The following is a 19428-nucleotide window of genomic DNA, read 5'->3' on the forward strand; positions in this document are numbered from 1 at the left end:
ATTATCACTTCATTTTCTCCTTATTCTTACTGTCATTCCCTTCACCACCCCCCATGAATTTTCTCATGTTGTCAAAAGAAATTAAAACCCAGTTCTATTTTTACCTGCTCTTTTTTTTTTTTTTTCCTTCCAAATCTTTTTGTTCTTTTTTTTTTGCCACTTTCTTTTTTTAAATGTCTTTTGATATCAATTGGAATAAATTAGATGATGAACTGGCTGGATATGTACTACAGTTTCTCAACCGTCATTTTCAAACCATCAATAAACCTGCATTTATAGGTGATATACACGTTACATCCTTTGACTGGGGAACAACTGCGCCTACAGTGGAAATCATTGATATTACAGACCCTTTCCCTGAATTCTATGAACCTGAAGAAACTGAAGATGACATGGATCAAGATACCCCTAAAAAACGAGAAGGTAATCTTCCAGTATCTGCCACAAATACAACACCAACTACAACATCCGCAACACCAGCACCAACCTCCACTTCCAATTTATCAACCATGTCATCAGCAACAGGTTTGCCCTTATCGTCATCTCCTACAAATACAAGTGATCCTTATTTTGACTCTTTAGAAACTTCAATCAAACATCATTACCCAGATCGACCTACTTACCCCTGGTCACAACAACAACGTATTCAACTTATGCATTCTTTTCATCGTTCCCCCTTGGTAGCACCTCAACATCCTTTCAACAATACCATGAATCCTTCCAATCGAAGTGCTAGCTATTTTTCACCCGGACCTACTTCACCAACGACAAGCAGTACTTATTTTGATCAACGATATACGACTTCTCAGGGGGATATTCAGGATTGGATTGATGATGAAGATAGAAGAATGAGTTCAGCAGCTGCACCAACATCAACGACAAACACAGGTACTCCACTAGTTCCACCATCTTCAGAAACACTACCTTCACAAAATCAACAACAAGATCCTTCTTCAACTCAAATGGACTTTCAATCTCATCTATTGATATCTTACAAAGGGGACATGAGTATGACCATTTTGACCGAACTACGTATGAACTATCCTAGCATGGTGTTTATGTCTTTACCAATTCAACTTTGTGTCCGTAGTGTGGAATTCGAAGCAACTGCTGTAGTAGCTTATATCCAAAGTATGAAACGTGTTTGTGTATCCATGTTGGAGGCAGATGATGAAGAAATCGTATCTATACGGGGAAAAAATGCTGTGGGTTTGGAAAGGTAAAAAAAAAAAAAAAAAAAAAAAAAAAAAAAAAAAGACAATAGCATAAGATTTTTACACTTATTTTCCTTTCGTTATTAGTTTGTTAAGGCAAGTACAAATCGAATCGGTTGTTGGTGATAAGCAAAAACATGGTATGATGAAAAGGGAATAAAAAAAAACAAATAAAAAAAATATTGATTACTCATGAGGAATGATTTTTTCTTTTAAATATTAGTATTGAAAAACGTTGGCAAGATTGAAAGATTTATTGTTGATCAATTACGTAAAATACTGGATGATGAACTTGTGTTCCCAAGTTATCAATGTGTGGAATTAGGATAATGTTTAGATTAGAATATCGTATTATAGTTAGAATAGTATGTAAATAGAATAGTGTAATGAAATCTAATAAATTTTTTGTTTTGATACTCTTTGAAAAAAAAAAAAAAAAAAAAAAAAAAAAAAAAGTTCATTTGTGATTCTATCGGGCAAAGCGTTAATACTTTATATATTACCTGTTATGGAATACAATTTAAGAACAATAAACCAAGTTATATGATAAAGTCCATTATGCTATCAAATGTAAGACGATGATCATTTTCATACAAAAACTTGTTGTCATGTTATCATTGACAATACAATAGGGAGAGGGTTCAAAGTAGTTTAAAAAGTGACTTTTAACTTTTATTATTTTTTTTTAAAAAAAAAGGAGTGGGTATGCAAAATTTGGATATGCTCTTTATCAAAGAATAGCTGTGATAGGGATTGTTGATGGAGGTTTATAATGATTCTTTTCTTCATGACAACTACGATGATTTCTCTCTGAAAAAGGTGTTGACCATAAAAGGAAGGGTGGAGTTTGTAATAGATTCAAAAGAGACCATTGGAACTGAAGAGTTGATGCCAAAGTAGGATTGATACATGTTTGAGATGATGATGATGAAGAGATGGTATCAGATGGAATAGATTTTGGTAATGATGGCATTGATGATGATATAGATGATGGTGAACAAGGTGATTCTATTGATGATGATGATGGTGTTACTGATGATCCTAATGACGATAATGATGAAGATGATGGTAAGGAGGATGTTGGTAATGGAGAAGGAGGTGGATAGTGTTGTTGCTGTGTAACCATCACGGAAGGACACTCCCAGTCAAATGGATCTGCAATAATAATAGTACGGCAGGCTGTTGTTGTTGTTGATGATGATGATCCATTGCTTAGCAAATCTTTTGCTTTGCGCATCGTATATTGAATTAATAGACGTTCTCGAATATGATAGTGATGTTTTTTTCTTCCATTATCACAATTTATCTTTTTCGTTGCTAGATTATATGCTTTGTTGGCGATTTGACGTGGTGAACGAGTTAAATATGAGTTCCCAATACGTTTATATTGTTGATGATTCATGATATGCAAAGTAAAAATAAATAAATATATGTTACAAAAAAGTTAGAAAAAAAAAAAAGAAAAGGATGAAAATAGAACTTTTTCATAAAGTTTTATTGTACTTTATATATGTCACCCACTGCGGATGGAATCGGAACAATGGCATATGAAATAGTACGGGCGAGGATGCCTGTTTTTCCTCATTGATCCGCTATATCCTATTACCCCACTGACGATGATGATGGTACTGATGATGGCCATTCTTTGTTCTTTGCATCCAAAAATAAATATATCTGTCAAGCAGTAAACTTTGATGATTGGGAGTAGATCATCGTTCTCACAAATAAGGTACGGGACGGTATTTAACGCCTTGTACCTGTCTTATCATTTTTTGCACTACGTATCAATGGATTTAATTTGCTATCAAATGTTGATCAAATGGTTGACTTTTTTTTTTTTTTTTGAAGAACGATTTCTTTTATTACTAGATTACTTTTTCCAAATTGAGATGATTCTTTTTTTTTTTTTTTTTTTTTTTTTTTTTTTTTTTTTACCAATGTGCATGAAAAAAATGACTGTATACTTTTGTAATATGCTCAAAAATCATCATCATTGCGCCAAATTTAGACTGAACATAGAGTCAATGTTTCTCTTTCAATTGCATTAATAATAGTTTACGCCTTACTTCTCAGTTTATAGAGTAAATTAAAAAATAAAAGTCAATTCAGTCATCCCTCATCTAATAATGATCATCATCCAATAAAATGACCGCCATTGGATTCCTCTCAAAAAAGTAAGCTAACATCATCTAATATTATTTTATAGCTTATCTTGCTACCTAATGTACAATTATCACTAAAAGGATTTTGTCAATTTTTTCGAAAATTGCCTGATGACCCCTCGACAATTTATTTCTACAGCTAAAATTTAGCTGAGGAGTTTGAAAGTTTTGGCTGTAAAAACAAAAAATAGATCTCTTTTTTTTTTTTTTTCTATCCTGCATACGGAGGTAGTCAATTTTGTCCTTTTTCTTTCTCGCTGATCATCAGCATACCAAGTTTGGATGGAATATAGAGTTCAATCTTTCTCTTTCTATTAGCCTAATGACAGCAAATAAATCACCCTTGCAGTTACAAAGCAAATTAAAAAAACGTGGATCCATTTTGCCATTCTTCTCCTAATAATGACCATCAGCATATCAAATTTAGAGTGAACATAAAATAAACCATTGTTTTTCATTTGGATTAATACTACTTTGTACCATGCCTTCCAATTTATAAAGTAAATTAAAAAAAAGGAAGTTAAAATAGTCATCCTGCGTCCAAAGTCATCATCATCCAATAAAAAAAAATATCATCCTTCGATTCCTCAAAAAAAAAAAAATAGTCTAATGTCAACTAGTCCCATTTTATCAGTTACCATGAGGGTTTTAGAGGATAATCAAACTAAAATGGTCATCATTATCAAACAAAGACGAGAAAAGGGACAAAACTTTAGTAGGAACACAAAAAAAAAAAAAAGGAAAAAAGAAAACTAAAGCGAAAGCACTAAATTGTTCTATTTGTATGATTCATATTAGATAAGAGCATCTGAAATCAAACTTAACATGTATAAATTGAGACTAAATCACTATTTTTTTTTTTTGTTTCCTTACTTGCTATGGTAAAGAACTTGCAGCAAAGGTCGTTCAAAAAAAAAAAAAGGGACCGCGCGTAGATCTTTTTGGCGTATGACATTTTGGGTGTTCTCGACCATTGTTGTCCAGTTGAGGATGTCAAACGGAGATCACAACTTTGATTGAAATTGTACTCTTTTTGGCAACTGCTAATGGAATTTTCAAAGCCAGTGTTCTGGTAACTTTTTTTTTATTATTGTCTTTTTATTTTTATTTTTTATGATTTCTTCTTTTCTTTCTTTCCTTTTTCCTTTTTTTATAATTTTTTTTTTCCTTTATCACTCTTATTATTTTTTTTTTTTGATTGTATCTGTCATGGTAATAGAAAGTGTACATACAATTCAGGATAATATTGCGTTGCTCTGCATATATACTAAAACTTTCTTATAATTTTTTTTACTGGATTCATCTTAGTCACAAAACGAAAAAGGACCCAAATGGAAAAACGAGGTGACTGTAAATCATAGTTTCGATTATGTAGATCTAGATGAATTCTATGATAGATCTTGTTCTACACGATTGGGATATTTGATGGTGTATGTTTTGGTAATCAAATCATTCTTAGTTTATGTTGCTGATTTTTGGTCTGCTGGTAAGTAATAAAAATAGGGCAAAGCCAATAATATCTGACATTGAATAGTTTACTTTTATAAACTCTCTTTTGATTGAATGAATTTCATATTTTTTTTTTTTTATTCCTCTTCCCTGAATAGTATCTTTGCTGGTACTTGGACAACAAAACTCAACCTTGGATTCAGCCATTCCGACTGAAGTATCAAAATGGATTTTCTTGGGTGCTATTATTATATCGTTTCTGTTACTCATATGGGATGTTTACAAATCAAAAAAGGTCATTGCTACTCGTGATATCGCTTATGCATTTACTTCAACCCTTGCTCGAAGATACCTTTCCTTACGTGACTATCGATGTTATTCTCTCTTCTCTCGTATCAACGAAACAACAAAACGAATCGATAGTTACGCCTTTTTTGTCTTTTTTACTTTGAAGGGCTGGAAACGACTTTTACTAGCTGAAGCTCCTCGTCAAATCATCAACATTGTCACTTTGAAAGCACTTGTGCCTCAATGGATTCAAATCAATAAAGGAACTCTCTCTTTGGACAACACTGCTCTTGGTCATAGCGTGATTCAACAACTTTTGACTATATCAATGGCCTTCTCTACTTTGGTATTCGCTATTTCCTTTACTTTGGTCTGTATTGCTGCTACCATGTATCTTCCACTCTTATGTCATATTCGAGGAAATCTGAAGGAATATGTCTGCCATAAGGTAGATAAAAGGTAAGTATTTCATTGTCTTTTTACCTTTTTTTTTTCTAAGGCTCTTTGGTTTTTTTGATAGAATCGCTGCATTACTTCAACAACAAGTCAGACGTCGTCAACTCGGTCTAGGAACTCGACGACGTGCTCACAAACCAACTGTTGGAAGATCAAAAACTTTAAACGGACAAAAACCTACTTTACCAAAAATCGACTTGGAAGAAGAATCAATACAAGGTACTCCATTTTTACCTTATCATCATCATCATCAACAACAACAACAACAACAATATCATTATCCATCACCCTATATGTCACACTCTCCTTATATTGGTTATTATGAAGATAGTGATCGGATAGGTTTGACTTCCAATTACAAGGTATAACACGGATTATAAAATGTGATGGTGTACAAAAAAAAAAAAAATGGAAACAAGCCCAAACAACAATAAAAGACAACAATATGACTTCCCATGACCCCAGTATGATGTTATTATAATCGATGCACAATTCAACAACAATGGAATCAATACCCACTCGCCACTGTTTAACTTTGGTGATAATGACGACCAAATCAACAACCGTATCTGCCAACATCGAACCTACCAAGCATTGGACTTCACCTTTTTGTGCGATCAATCAGTTCTCGTTGTGACTATAAGGACTTTAGTTTAGCTTGATGCGTTATATGGATATATAGATTAATCAATAAACAACTTTGTTATATATTATATATGGTATGTGGTGAGAAGACGATCTTAGTTAGTATACAAATGGACAAAATGATTGTATTTCGAAAAGAAAAAAAAAAAAAAGGAAAAAAAAATAACGGAGGTGCCTCATAGTGATAAAAATTATTATCTCATGATTAACTATGTTGTTTATTTGCTTGACCGAGTTCTCTTTATTATTATTATTATTATTATTTTTGTTTTCCTTTTATGTACAAGGTAGAATGCAGAATTTACAATGTAGTACAGCAAAAACGATTTCGTTCATCATGATCGTCGTATCACCATCATCATTTATAGTCATCATCATCCTTTTATTCGAATAAAAAACAATAAAATAAACAAACTAGATATATGTTTGCCCAAAAAAAAATGATGATATAATACATAAAAATGTATTGGGGGTAAAGGGGGAAAAAGACAGGTTCTATGGTACAATTTGTGCTGTTATGTATGCTATTGTAAAGTTTTTGAGGTGATATAGATAGGATTGTTTGAATCAAATTTCCATGGTTTCTTGATATTGATTGTCATTACCAGAACGCGCACCTAAACGTATATAAACGGCAAAAAGAAAAGAGAATATTTTCGATGGTGAGTGAATCATTCGATCATATCCTTTACAGTCATCTATTCTTACCATCCAATATAGCATTGACATAGATTTTCAAGAGAAGTGGCTTGTTGAATCAACTTGTCTACTTGAGTTGGAACATCCAAGGTTACCCTAGGGTTAAAATCACGACCTGTCAATTTGTTGGAGACTCTGTTCACTACTACTACAGCCTTAGAGTTCAGCATTTCAGGACCAGCCACATTTTCTACATCAAAAAAAAAAAAAAAAAGATGTAAGAATATATCCTATTTTATTCATTTCAATCTTCTTACCATTTGCCACAGCCTCCACTTCGATACGATTCAATCGTCTACTCACTGAGAAGTTTCGATGTCCATCTTCAGCCATATCTTCATTATTCAATCGATCCATGCCAAGCAGACGTTCATCTATTTAATCAACGCATAAATGATTAGTTATACTTTATCATACATGGCAAATTTCTTACCTCTGTTTTGTACTGGACTAGGATTTGTATTATTCAGTAAACGCCAATTGATCAATGGATCATAAACAAATGCTTCCAATACAGCCATCAGACTATCCTTGTTTTCCCTTAAGACGCGCATGACATGTTCACATGTAATTCTAAAGTTGCCTTCAATACCAGAAACTTCCATGGCCTTGACCAACATACGAGTCAAACGGAAAGGAATCTTTTCAGGGAATTTTTCACGATGCATGGCCACTTCAAAACAGTCGCCAAAATCAATATGGACTACCTTGCCAGTCACCCGATGAAGCATCAAATTGGATGGATGACGATCACCCAATCCCAAAATATAGCCAACCATAGACATCACAGCCAACGATCTAGTATAATTCGTACGTCTATCTAACCAAGCTTCTGAATTTCGACTCTTGAGCCAGAGAACCCAATAAAGATCTTGACCACCAGTTTTTTCGAATGCAAATTGAAATACTTCCACTTTTTGAATAACTGTAAGATTATCATAATCGGGTGCCATCTAATATTTTTATATTGTAAATTAAAAAGAAAAAAAAAATAGGTTAGTTAGATCATTCGATATCCTTTTTTTTTTTTTTTATTTATTATTACCTGGAGCATCAGTCGATGTTCAATGTTGAGTAAAATTTTCTTGCTGTCACGGTAATCACGGATCAATGTATGGAAAGTATCTGTATCAGCAAACCAGCCAATCAAACCAGAGTTAGGAGACAATGGTACAACAACACATCGTTCAATACTGAGATGACGTTTGAATGTTTCGGCATCATTCTTGAGTAAAGTGTTAACCAATCCAAAGAGTTGCATGACACGTTCATCTTGTCGTAGATCTTCATGTCCCTTGAGTAAATACATATAATCCTTGCCATCACTACCCACAATAGTCAATTTCCTTGGTCGTTGCTTGGACGCAATCACTGATAAACTAGGATTGAATTTGGCAATACGAATAATGGGTTCATTACTACGATAATATCCTGGTACACATAATTCCAAATTCCGGGCTTCCAATAGACGTGGTGAGATGTATTGTAATTCCAAACTTGTCAGTTGTGGTAATTGCCTTTGAATACGTTTAAACACTTGGTAATATAATTCCCATGCCTGATTCAGATTATTGAGATCTCTAGTTTCTTGATATCGATGACACCATTCTTGAGCTTCTTGTAAGTCACGTCCAAATGCCTGTACAAATGATTCTTCACGCATTGTTTCTGGTCCACGGTCTAGCATTTGATGAAGGGGTTCCAAAGTCGCAAACATGGCTTCCACATTTCGTTCGATAAAATGAAGTCGTGATGCTTCTTCAAGACCTTCGTGCCACATTTCATGCCAAAGTATAGCTACACGAATCAGTTCCTGACTAACCATCAAAGCCTAATCAATAGAAAACCAAAAAAAAAAAAAAAAAATGAGGATTTTCATATTCCTTTTTATATGTATATATTATATACCTGGTCCACCAAAGCAGCACTATGCATACGCATTCGATCAATAATAGCAAAAGTCGCTCTCTTTCTTGGAACACTTTGAGATTTGGATGCCACAGTAAGAGAATAGACAAGAGCTTGAGGATGTTCTCTACCAATATCAGTAAGTAATTGATGAATCAACAGCCGTACTGTAGCATTGGGAGCATGAATTCGGGCAATCAATTGAGGGATCACTTGAAGCCAAACATCAATACTAATGGTACCAAAACCTTCACTGATAGCAGTACTGACTTCCGCTTGATAACCATATTTGAACCATAGAGTAAGTAAACGTAAGGTATCTTGTAGTGAATTTTCTTTAGACAGAGCAATAGAACGGAAGAAACCTTGTACGGCAGGAACTACATGATGAGTAAAGACTTGAGGAGGTAATTGATCTTGATGAAGTTTTTCATGATAATCAATAATATTGAAATTCGCCAAAGCCCAAGCATGCCATGCCTTGTACCAGTTTTGATCAAATCTTGTAGCCAGTAAAAATGAGCGAAGGATATCAGGTATTGTTTCTTCAGTCAGTTCGTAAGACAGAGCACGTTGCCATTCACCTTGTCGTAAGTAACATCTTGCAAGTAATCGAGTATATTCTGCAACATCATCTGAGATTCGACTTGGATCAATTGGCATACTGACTGCCATTTCGTCAGGATTCAGTCCCAAATCTTGAGTTTTCTGAGCTGTAAAGTCACGAAGGATGCTAAGTGCCTGAGCTTGTCCATTTGCATTTTGATCTGAGGAATGCCACATATGTTTCAATTGAGCATAGACAATCTTGGGATGAGGAGAGTTTGTTCCTTGTTCACCATTATCCATTTCCATCAAACTTCGTAATGTTTTTTCAGATAAGGAGAATCGTCCACTCTTTCGACAGAGGTTTGCAAATTTGATCCACATTTCCATATCACCTTGAGGAGAGATCACCATAGCACGTACACGTAAAATTCGTTGCCATACTTCAACATTTCGTTCACATCCTTCCAATCGTTTCATCCATGTTCTTCGAATTACATTTTGCCGTTCAATGTCATTTGTCGATTGTTTGTAAATGATCATTTCTTCCAGTTCCGCTAGCATCTGTACTCGTACCACAATAGCATAAGCACGATTGTAACTTTCACCTAGTAAAGCAGTTAATTCTGTGTCTAATAAATCCCGAGTCTTGTTGATGAATTTTTCCGCTTCAGCATATCGATTTCGATGAATAGCAAGAATAGCTCGGAAAAACGTACGATCAGGGCCTTCAGTCTTGAGCAAAGCGATATATTCTTCCATTTGTTCAAAATGTCCTAAACCCCATGCAGCAGCAGCGGCAAATGGTGCCATATTCTTTCTATTTTCGGGAGGTGCATGAATCCATTTCTCTTGAGCCAAGGTAGCTAGTTGATCCCATTCACCAAGAGCATGTAAACATCGCATACGACCAAGAGTAATTTCCATTGAGTTGGGGTTTTCTTTTTGTTGAGCTTCGTAAGCATCCAATGCATCTTGATATCGATGAAGTTTTTCATACCATGATACCTTCCTTTCTAGTTTGAGAGAATCTTGCGCAAATGTCAATATACCCATGGCAGCATCCGGTTGTTGAAGTAAGTTGTTGATTGACATGAGCATTTCCACGGCTTCGAATGATTGTTCCAAATGAAATTCAGTTTCCTTGTAATGAAGAGCTTTAGCATAAGCATGACACTTTTGAGCATAGACAGCCAATGTTCGGATATCAATAGGAAGCATTTTGTTATCGTGTTCCATGAATTCGGCCAAATGTAGAAGGATTTGAATGATTTCTGGTGGAATGTTGGGAGCCTTGAGAGCTGTTTCCAGAGAACGGACAAGTTCTTCTTGATATTGATCATATAATTCATTCCAACATGACACGAAAGCAGCATTGAATAGTTCGCGTGCAAGAGGAGGATAATAGCCTGCCAAAAAAACACAAGCTCGTAGAGCATGAGATGGAGATTGCTTAAGAAGTTCCAAGCTGAGTCGTCGAATCCATTCCATCCAATCTTCTTTTGTAGACCGTTGTGAAGCTTCCCACGCCTTTTTCAAATGTTGTTGATTGACTGGTTGCTTCTTTGATGTACTTAAATCTGCAGACGGTGTTTCATCACCTTTGGTATCTCGATCATCTAGTGTCTTGCCTAACTCTTGTGGAAGATTTTCACCCTTGAGGAGTTTTCCAACCAATAATTCATAATTTGTATGTGTGATTCGATATTTCATTAAGACCTATGTATTAAATCAAAAAAAAAAAAGGAAAATGAGATTTTCTTCTGATACTATTGGATACTTTAGAATCGATTGTTTCCTTTTTTTTTTTTTTTTTTTTTTTTTTTTTTTTTTTTTTTACCTTATTCACCACAGGAATAAATTTAGCATAATCGGTCCCCAATTGGAAAACAAGAGCACAAAGTAAATCCATAGCAGAGTTTCTAGCGTCATTTGGTAGAACCGGTAATATGCGGGCCAAAGGATGTATGATACGAGAAGCATAATCAAACATATTGACCTTTTTGCATAAAGAAGTAATTGTGACCATAGCTTGTCGGCGAACAGCAATAGGAGCATCGGGTTTTTCAAAGAATTTGACAATGGCTGGTATAACAAGATGCATATATTCTTCAATATTGGCACCAAAAACAACGAATGCATGAAGGACACGAATAGTTGGTTGTCGTCTTTCAGAAAGATCACCATCAAAGATTTGTAACATATGAGGTAACAATCGAGGTAAATAAACCTTTAATTCACCATCCAAAGCCTTGGCAATAGATTCAATCAAAGAAATAATGGTAATTTGAATCGATGATTCAGGAGTCCAATATTCATCAATAAGGTCAAAGATATCCATGAGATAGTTTCGAACATGTTGTTTGACTATACCAACCAATTCACTAAGTTTGTGAAAGTAAGAACCCAACATATTTGGAGTACAAGATCGCATCAGAGATAAGAATCCAGGAATCACCAGTGGTAAGAATTGAACAACCTTGAGACCCAAAGTTTTGAATATAGACATAATGGCTTCAATGACTGGATAATGATGTTGGCTAAGTGATGGATCACGTAAAATCTTCATCAAAGAATGCATCACGACTTGAGGATAATAGTCTTCAGAAGAAGGTCCAACACCCATCATAAGTAGAGTGACATCATTACTTGCCAATTTGGGATCTACCAAGGCTTCACTAAACCCATCAACGGCATTCATCTAATTGAACAAAAAAAAAAAAAACGTTTATATTAAGTCTGAATTTCCTTATCGTATCCAACCTGTTTTTTTTTTTTTTTTCTTCTTTGTCTTACTTTGTGTCGATAAGGATCAAGAGCTCCAAGAATACCCATCAGTTTCACTGTTTCACGTCGAATGGCTACATTTTGTTCTGTCTTGAGAATGTTGATAAGGATACTTAGAAGGGCAGGATATTTGGTGTAAGGTTCAATGACAAAACCAGTATTGCTTGCAAGTTGACCTAAGGTTTTCAGAGCAGCATCACGTTTGGCACTTGAACTTTGATCTTGTAAGGTTTCCATAATCAAAGGCATCAGTTCATCCAAATGAGGAATCATGTCTTCTCCACTAACAGCAGCCAGTTCGCCCAAAGCACCCAAAACAGCAGATACTACACCAGGAGAAGCATCACGAGCTTTTGGTAATAATACTTTCAAGATTGGTTCAATATATGGTTTAGTTAGTCGTTGAGCAGCACTAACCAATAAAGAGACTAATCGAGCGGATTCTTCCTTGTGTCGACTCACCACAGAGTATTCCAATTCTGTCAGTAGTTGAATCAAAGTTTTCCTTAGAGATGGCATAACATAGGCAGGATTATATGTTGTCAGTCGTCCAATGATTGTAATGGCGATTTCACGAATAGAGAATACCTCATCATTGAGTGCTATAAAGAGAGATCGGACATTATCGGCTTGCGCAAGATGACGATCAAATTTTATATCCAAAGAAGAAAGTACTGTTTGTCGAATACCAGCATCAGGATCGGCTATACCAACAGTTAAAAGTTTTTCTAGTACTTCTCCAACAACTTTGATAGCATGAGCACTTGTTTGATTACAAATAGGATCCCGAACAAAAAGTTGACAACATGTCACAGCAGCAGCTTTACGGATTTCTGGCATATCATCGTCCAAGTAATTTACAATGCAATCACGTACAAATTCGTTGAGGATATGACTTGAGAAATCAAATGAACCTAGTGTTTTCAGAGCAAGTACAATAATATAGTTGTCTTTGGTGTCATTCACTGTGCCTTCACGAAGAGGCCGTTCAACTGTTTGGATGATGTTTCTATTTGTCGGTGCGCCAGGTTGTTTATATGGTTGTCCACTGAGAGTAACAGATATAACATTAAGCAGACGACCTAGTAAATAAAAAAAAAAAAGGATTAATATATTTGATATATGATTATAGTTATTCTGATGTTACCTTGAATGACATGTGATAATGGTTTAATTCGATCAGCAATATTGCTTAAAGCAGAAACCAAAGATTCAGATAATCCACAATTAAACATCAAATCCAAAAGATCGTGCATATATTTTGTAAGGGCTTGTCCAACCGCTGTGGCCAACATACTAATACAGACAAATATAGGAGCTTCGATTTCTTTTCTTTGACGACTAAAAAAAAAAAAAAAAAAAAAAAAAGCGCAATAAAGTAATGTTTAGCGACTTGCTTGTTAATATGTTCTACAATCTTCATTTTTTTTTAAAAAAAAAAAAAAAAAATAAAAATAGAAATAAAACAAGAACTTACCCTTTCACAGTCAATGTTTCCTTGATGCATAACAAAGTAGCATCCAAATAGGGACCTATATTACTTTTAACTTGTATAGCGATTTTTCCAATGGTAATGAATGCTGATAATAAACAAAGTAAGATTAATATTACATATAAATGTATATTCCTTTTTTTTTCACTCACCATCACGCTTGTCGCGATCTTTCTTTAATAAACTGAGAAGATGACTCATGGATTTTCGTAAATATAGTTCAGCAAAGGTAGTTGGGTCATAGCTTGCCAAGGTGGGTATAATAGCCACTACAGTTTTTCTAATCAAAAGATCTCTTGAATCCTTGAATCGAAGTGTAATATCACATACGTCTCTGTACATATCTGTCATAAACTATTTCAAATATATAATATATATATATATATATATATATATATATATATATATATATCATGAGATTATTTTTCTATTTTTTTAATTTTTTAATTTTTTTTTTTTGTTACTTACCATGCCTGCATGTAATAATAATTCGCGCATCACCAATAAACTTCCATGGATTGTTTCAGCACTACCATTGCGTAGTCCACGATTAACTTCTTCCCAAATACGAGCATACCATGTTCGACGTAAGGGAGTTTCACGTTGTTGTACAATTTCCAAACATTGACTTAAACAATCAGCAGCATTTTCCCGAATGATAGGTCTTGAATCACGTAAAGCCAACCAGACTAATTCCAAAATACGAGGGACATAGGCATATATAAGAGTTGGGGCATTGATAGCAAGTTCACGGAGTACCAGAACAGCAGCTAAACGACTTCGGTCTCCTTGTAACCATTCTAAAGCATGTTCTACTTGCGTGTCGACAAAATCTGCTGTAAAAGTTGAAGAACTAATGGCAAGTCGACCTAATGCACGAGCAGCTGGTATCATCACCAAAGGATCATTATATGGTAACATCAAACTAAGATAACTATTGTATCGACTTGAATTTCCTTCAGGTTCCAAGTCTATCAGACGATCTATTGTTGTTGGCAATACATAAAGTTTAGAGAGAGAGAAAGATATTTTTCGTTTCGTTTCTTTTCTTTTCTTTTCTTTTTTTTTTTTTTTTACCTATGGCTATGATGGCACCTAATTTTTCATGATTGTCACTACCATGAGCTAATTCAAATATACGTTTGTTGACATCATTGGTTAATCGTATGAGGTTCTCGTCAGAGAGTTCTCTAGAGGCAGTGGCGACCTAATTTTGAAGAAAAAAAACATAAAAAAATAAGTTAATCTTTTCTATATTTTGAAACAATCCAATGTTTTCTCCCAATCAATACCGTTTCACGTAATTCATCAGCAGCTTTTATTCTTCGTTCTTCATGTCTATTGATTCATAGATAAAATGTTATTTAAAAAAAGTCAAAGTATAAGAAAATCAAGTTGTTATATCAACTATTAGTTTTTTTTTTTTTTTTGTTCTTTTGAAACACTTACTTTGATTTCAAGTCACTGAAGATTCTTGTAAGGTTCTCCTGACTGTTCAACATAGCCACATGTGCCATGATGATATATATATGTCAGAGAGGAGTGTAAACAGTAGTAATAGTAATATAAATGTAAAAAAAAAAAAAAAAAAAAAGAGAGAGAGAGAAAGGGAAGTGATTAAAACGAAGAAGGAAAAAAGAAAAAAAAAAGCGAAAGGCGAAAGGAAAACAGCTCCTTTTCCTGCGCTAACAAATACAGAATTTCCGCGGTATTTGAAAATAATCAAACATGACGTGCCTGACCTACGTGAAGATAAAGAGATGAGAGATCTTTGCTGATAAAAACGAACCAATCCTATTCTTTTTTACCATTCAAGGTAAATCACAAAACAAAGTAATCGATAAAATCTATATAGTTTGTGAAAGATAAACAGATCATGAGTCAATATTTAAAGAACTCTGGTGACATGATTGACATTTTGTTTCTTGAAGAGTTGACGTTTCGTTTGAAACTCAGTTTATAGAAAGAGATCAAAAAGTATGTCATTACGCGTGAGAGGTCTACTTTCAAAAGATGAAAAAGAAAAAGCCTAACGTAGTACAATAGGTAAGGCCACAAAGGGGGGAGAAAAACAACTCTTCTAAAAGCTGTGTCACCAATTGTTAGAACAAGCCAAAAATATAGGTAGAGAGAAAAAAAAACCTTTTTTTTTAATAAGATAAAAGGGGAAAAAAATCCCGGTAGTCTAATTTTTTTTTTCTTTTTCCTTTTTCTCCTTTTTTTTTTTTTTTTTTTTCCTCTTGTTGAAAGTTATGGATTATAATCAAACACAATATCAACCTTCGTATACTACAAATGACTGGCCTATATGGAACAATGAACAGCTTCATGACGACAATAGTTTTATGAATAGTTCTACATCAACAGGTATGATGAATACAACTTACCAATTAACACAACAGCAACAACAACAACAGCAATATAATTCGGACTTTCAACAACAAACTACACAGCCTCAACACCAATATGAACAACTACAGCAACAACAACAACAACAACAACAACAAGAACAACAATATCAAGAAGGTCATCCTTTATATCCTTCTTCTTCAACTCTTGATAATTCCACTATGCATAATGTAAGTCAGGACTTGTCAGACGCAGTATCTCGTTTAGAACTTCAACATCCTTCGTTAATACCTACTGCATCACCAAAAAGAAACCTTCGTCTTAGTATGGATATTCAACCTTGTATTTCGATTACTGAGCCTACGCCCGTACAACCATCACGACGTCATTTTATGCTAGATTCATCTGTTCCAACTCCACCAGTTCCATCTCTTCCACAGCAGCATAATAATATTGGCACTTCACCAGAATTGACAATGGTTGATGAATTCATAGCGCAACATGTGGCACAGTTAGAACAACAAAAACAGCATTTCTCAATCAACAACACCAGTACCACCACCACTACCACTGCGACTACTGCTGCCAATATTTCATCGACAACAATTATTTCGAATTCTCATGATGATATGCTTCCTATACATCAAGATATATCTATTGATAACAGTATGCTTTCACTGGATCAACACTCAATTGGCCCTGATTGGCTTAGTTGGACACCTAATCGTGGAAATTCCCCTGTGACAAGTGAATTTGAACTTGATATGATGATGCAACCTACTACAACAACAACTGCTACAGCAAATACAATGCCATTCAATTGTTACACCACTGATGCTCTTTTATCTTTTACAAATGATTTTCATTTCAACAATGATGATCATGATGTTAGCAAAATCGACACGAATAGACTCAACACTGGAATAACACGACCTAGACGAGTTTCGGAACCACCACGAATCAGCAATCCACTGGAATTATTTGATCCATTAGACTCACCATTGAACCTCATACCTTCCAGACCCGGTAGTGCATTTGACTTCAATACAACTTCCAACGTGAATTCAGCATCGCCATCTCCTACTTTGAGTGCTAAGAGCGTTACAGAACCATCATCATCACCTCGACCTATGCGACGCAGTAACAGTGATCGTCGAAGTAGCCGTGGATCAGCTTCCTTTCCATGTCAACATCCTGGCTGTCAAAAGGTGTTTACAAGACATTACAACTTGACTTCCCACATGAGAACACATACTGCCGAACGACCTTTTGCTTGCACTACTTGTCAACGACGATTCGCACGACAACATGACAGGAATCGACATGAAAAATTACATTGGGGAATCAAACCTTTTTCTTGTGGAAATTGTCAGAAGTCATTTGCTCGGATGGATGCTTTGAATCGTCATTTGCGAATGGAAAATGGATGTGGGACTGTGACAAGCAATACGACCAATCAAGCTAATGATGACGGTGAATAATCTCTTTACTTTTTGGCCTCACTTCTCTATATTCTTCTATATTCTTCATTATCATTATTTTGTATATTATTATCATTTAGTTAGTTAGTTAGTTAGTACTACCTGTATACATTTTATTCATTAATAAATAATTTTCAAAAAAAAAAGGATGTTGCAAAAACAGGAAATAAAATATCGTAAGGATAGAAAATAGGTGACAGAACAAAAAAAAAAAAAAAGAGTTGACGCATAATCCAAATTGAATACAAGAAGAAAAAGAAAAGGAATGGCAGTAGTTCCATTGTGTATAAGAGATTTTGAATAACAGAAATATATATCTATATATATTTAGTCAACATATCCATTTTTTTTTTATTATGCTTATTTTAACTAGTACTGCATCATCATCAACAATCATCAATCAATGTGTTTTGACATATTCTAGAGCAATATCTAAAAAAGTGGTAACGCAACATCCATTTTGAGAGACTGATATTTTATTTTGTAACATCACGAAATAACCTACAAAATCAATCATGACCAATAAAATATAACATTCACATGAATGATTTATTTTTTTTAGAAAAAAATCAAGTAATCTCTTGTTATAAAGAATCAAGTAAAGAATAATAATCACTATCTATCCTATGACTAACTACATCCTTCATCATTCCTATACAATCATCCAGCTCATTCATCTGCTCTTGATAATCTGTAGGAGATACTTGATTTTTCAATTGTTCTAGATGAACTTTTGCATTCTGTAATTGTTCTAAACAGTTATCTAAACCAAGAGTAAAATTGAAAAAAAGGTAAGCATTAACAAATAGCCTTTCATCATACAATCAAAAAAAAAAAAAAAAAAAAAAAAAAAAAAAAAAAAACTTACCAATATGCTTTAGGTTTGATTGATTCTTTTCCAAATTCAATAAGGATGCCTCCACAGGTGCTAGATAAACCCGCTTGATTCATTATACATAGATAAATAAGAATAAATAGCAAAACATATTAGAATAAGAAATGATTGCCTTTCCCGTATTTGTTACCTTCCAATCAAATAACGCAGAGCTTGTTGTTAATAATGATGATGGTGATGTACTATGAGTTTGTGAATTGGAGTGTGGTCGCTTCGATCTTTGATATGTTTGCTTGACTGTTTTCAATTGATCCTACAAAACCCAAAAGATAAGTATGTCATCCATCAATATTTATCCGCAATATCAATCTTTTTTTTTTTTTTTTTTTTTTTTTTGGATAACTTACGCGAATCGTCGATGTCTGCCATTGTATGGTCTTTTCTATTTGAATGGCTAACCATTCCCATTGAAGATACCTTGCATAAAGTTTGGTCAATAAATCATTTTCTTGCCATCGCCTTTGGTTTTCCACTTGATTGTAGACTTCTAGCAAAGAGAGGGATGCCTGCCAATTGAAATATAAAAATAATAAATATAATAAATCGCAATATTCCATTTTTTTTTTCTTTTTGGTATACTTGTAATTCTGCATGTCTATCATGATGATGCGATGGAGAGCTTTTGTTGTGTATATTAGAAGTCATATCTTTACTATTGTTTCTTAATATCACGCGAGGAGGTGTTCGATGTTGTAGAGAAGCTGCTGTTGGTAACAAGTAATGGGTGGAAGGGACGATAGAGCTGCGTCGTTTTTTTCGTTGGATTTGGTGTTGTTTGTCTTTTGAAAGAGTAACAGTTGATAAAGTACTTTGGCTAGTTGGTGAGTCACGTTGTCTCCGTTCATTTCTTCTATTGTTAAAACCACGAAAGCTTGGGGAAGAAGCTATGTAATAACTGGAAGATGGTGTAGATGATCGTCTTCTATTATATACAAAGTAAGATTATTACATAATAATAATAATAATAATAAACAGTAAATACTAATTTTTCACTTATGAGATTGGTTTCATAGTAGTTCACCTTGAACGGTCAATATCTGATTTATCATTCATTTTA

General features: G+C 34.3%; 5 protein-coding genes across 5 annotated transcripts; 3 read left to right on the top strand and 2 right to left on the bottom strand.

Moving 5' to 3' along the window:
* The first annotated feature begins 145 nt into the window (after positions 1-145).
* BX664DRAFT_319321 (uncharacterized protein) lies at positions 146-1647 on the top strand. Its single transcript, XM_051542918.1, has 3 exons — positions 146-1219; positions 1302-1354; positions 1438-1647. Exons 1-3 carry the CDS (start codon positions 174-176, stop codon positions 1542-1544), a joined length of 1206 nt encoding a protein of 401 aa, XP_051404250.1. The 5' UTR covers positions 146-173; the 3' UTR covers positions 1545-1647.
* Positions 1648-4585: 2938 nt separating this feature from the next.
* BX664DRAFT_367576 (uncharacterized protein) lies at positions 4586-6303 on the top strand (the record flags this gene model as incomplete). The annotated part of the gene is made up of 4 exons (XM_051548574.1): positions 4586-4600; positions 4685-4862; positions 4984-5572; positions 5634-6303. The coding sequence occupies 4 exons, from the start codon at positions 4586-4588 to the stop codon at positions 5935-5937; spliced, it is 1086 nt and encodes a 361-aa protein (XP_051404251.1). The 3' UTR covers positions 5938-6303.
* A 272-nt stretch (positions 6304-6575) lies between these two features.
* On the bottom strand, positions 6576-15228 carry BX664DRAFT_319327 (armadillo-type protein). Its single transcript, XM_051542919.1, has 15 exons — positions 15096-15228; positions 14939-14984; positions 14724-14853; positions 14115-14629; positions 13799-14000; positions 13632-13734; positions 13302-13495; positions 12164-13236; positions 11208-12068; positions 8822-11086; positions 7959-8744; positions 7347-7866; positions 7171-7287; positions 6923-7103; positions 6576-6831 (listed from the first exon to the last, which is right to left on the bottom strand). The coding sequence occupies exons 1-15, from the start codon at positions 15161-15163 to the stop codon at positions 6816-6818; spliced, it is 7077 nt and encodes a 2358-aa protein (XP_051404252.1). The 5' UTR covers positions 15164-15228; the 3' UTR covers positions 6576-6815.
* A 647-nt stretch (positions 15229-15875) lies between these two features.
* BX664DRAFT_319328 (uncharacterized protein) lies at positions 15876-17579 on the top strand. Its single transcript, XM_051542920.1, has one exon. It carries the CDS (start codon positions 15899-15901, stop codon positions 17474-17476), a length of 1578 nt encoding a protein of 525 aa, XP_051404253.1. The 5' UTR covers positions 15876-15898; the 3' UTR covers positions 17477-17579.
* Positions 17580-18006: 427 nt separating this feature from the next.
* BX664DRAFT_319329 (uncharacterized protein) lies at positions 18007-19415 on the bottom strand. The gene is made up of 5 exons (XM_051542921.1): positions 18951-19415; positions 18719-18877; positions 18502-18624; positions 18345-18417; positions 18007-18239 (listed from the first exon to the last, which is right to left on the bottom strand). The coding sequence occupies exons 1-5, from the start codon at positions 19014-19016 to the stop codon at positions 18061-18063; spliced, it is 600 nt and encodes a 199-aa protein (XP_051404254.1). The 5' UTR covers positions 19017-19415; the 3' UTR covers positions 18007-18060.
* Between the last annotated feature and the right edge of the window lie 13 nt (positions 19416-19428).

The sequence above is a fragment of the Halteromyces radiatus genome (assembly GCF_025201355.1).
Source record: "Halteromyces radiatus strain CBS 162.75 chromosome Unknown BX664scaffold_1, whole genome shotgun sequence".
Classification (NCBI taxonomy): Eukaryota; Fungi; Mucoromycota; class Mucoromycetes; order Mucorales; family Cunninghamellaceae; genus Halteromyces; species Halteromyces radiatus.

Bases quoted from the DNA above. Each gene is read 5' to 3' on its own strand.
- BX664DRAFT_319321 (XM_051542918.1), top strand. From the start codon at position 174: ATGTCTTTTGATATCAATTGGAATAAATTAGATGATGAACTGGCTGGA. The intron at 1,220-1,301 runs GTAAAAAAAAAA...TTTCGTTATTAG, and splicing joins AATGCTGTGGGTTTGGAAAG to TTTGTTAAGGCAAGTACAAA. The intron at 1,355-1,437 runs GTATGATGAAAA...TTTAAATATTAG, and splicing joins TGGTGATAAGCAAAAACATG to TATTGAAAAACGTTGGCAAG.
- BX664DRAFT_319327 (XM_051542919.1), bottom strand. From the start codon at position 15,163: ATGGCACATGTGGCTATGTTGAACAGTCAGGAGAACCTTACAAGAATC. The intron at 14,854-14,938 runs GTATTGATTGGG...CTTCAAAATTAG, and splicing joins CTGATGAATTACGTGAAACG to GTCGCCACTGCCTCTAGAGA. The intron at 13,496-13,631 runs GTAAGTTCTTGT...TTTTTTTTTTAG, and splicing joins GAAACATTGACTGTGAAAGG to TCGTCAAAGAAAAGAAATCG.
- BX664DRAFT_319328 (XM_051542920.1), top strand. From the start codon at position 15,899: ATGGATTATAATCAAACACAATATCAACCTTCGTATACTACAAATGAC.
- BX664DRAFT_319329 (XM_051542921.1), bottom strand. From the start codon at position 19,016: ATGACTTCTAATATACACAACAAAAGCTCTCCATCGCATCATCATGAT. The intron at 18,878-18,950 runs GTATACCAAAAA...TTCAATTGGCAG, and splicing joins ATAGACATGCAGAATTACAA to GCATCCCTCTCTTTGCTAGA. The intron at 18,625-18,718 runs GTAAGTTATCCA...TGGGTTTTGTAG, and splicing joins GGCAGACATCGACGATTCGC to GATCAATTGAAAACAGTCAA.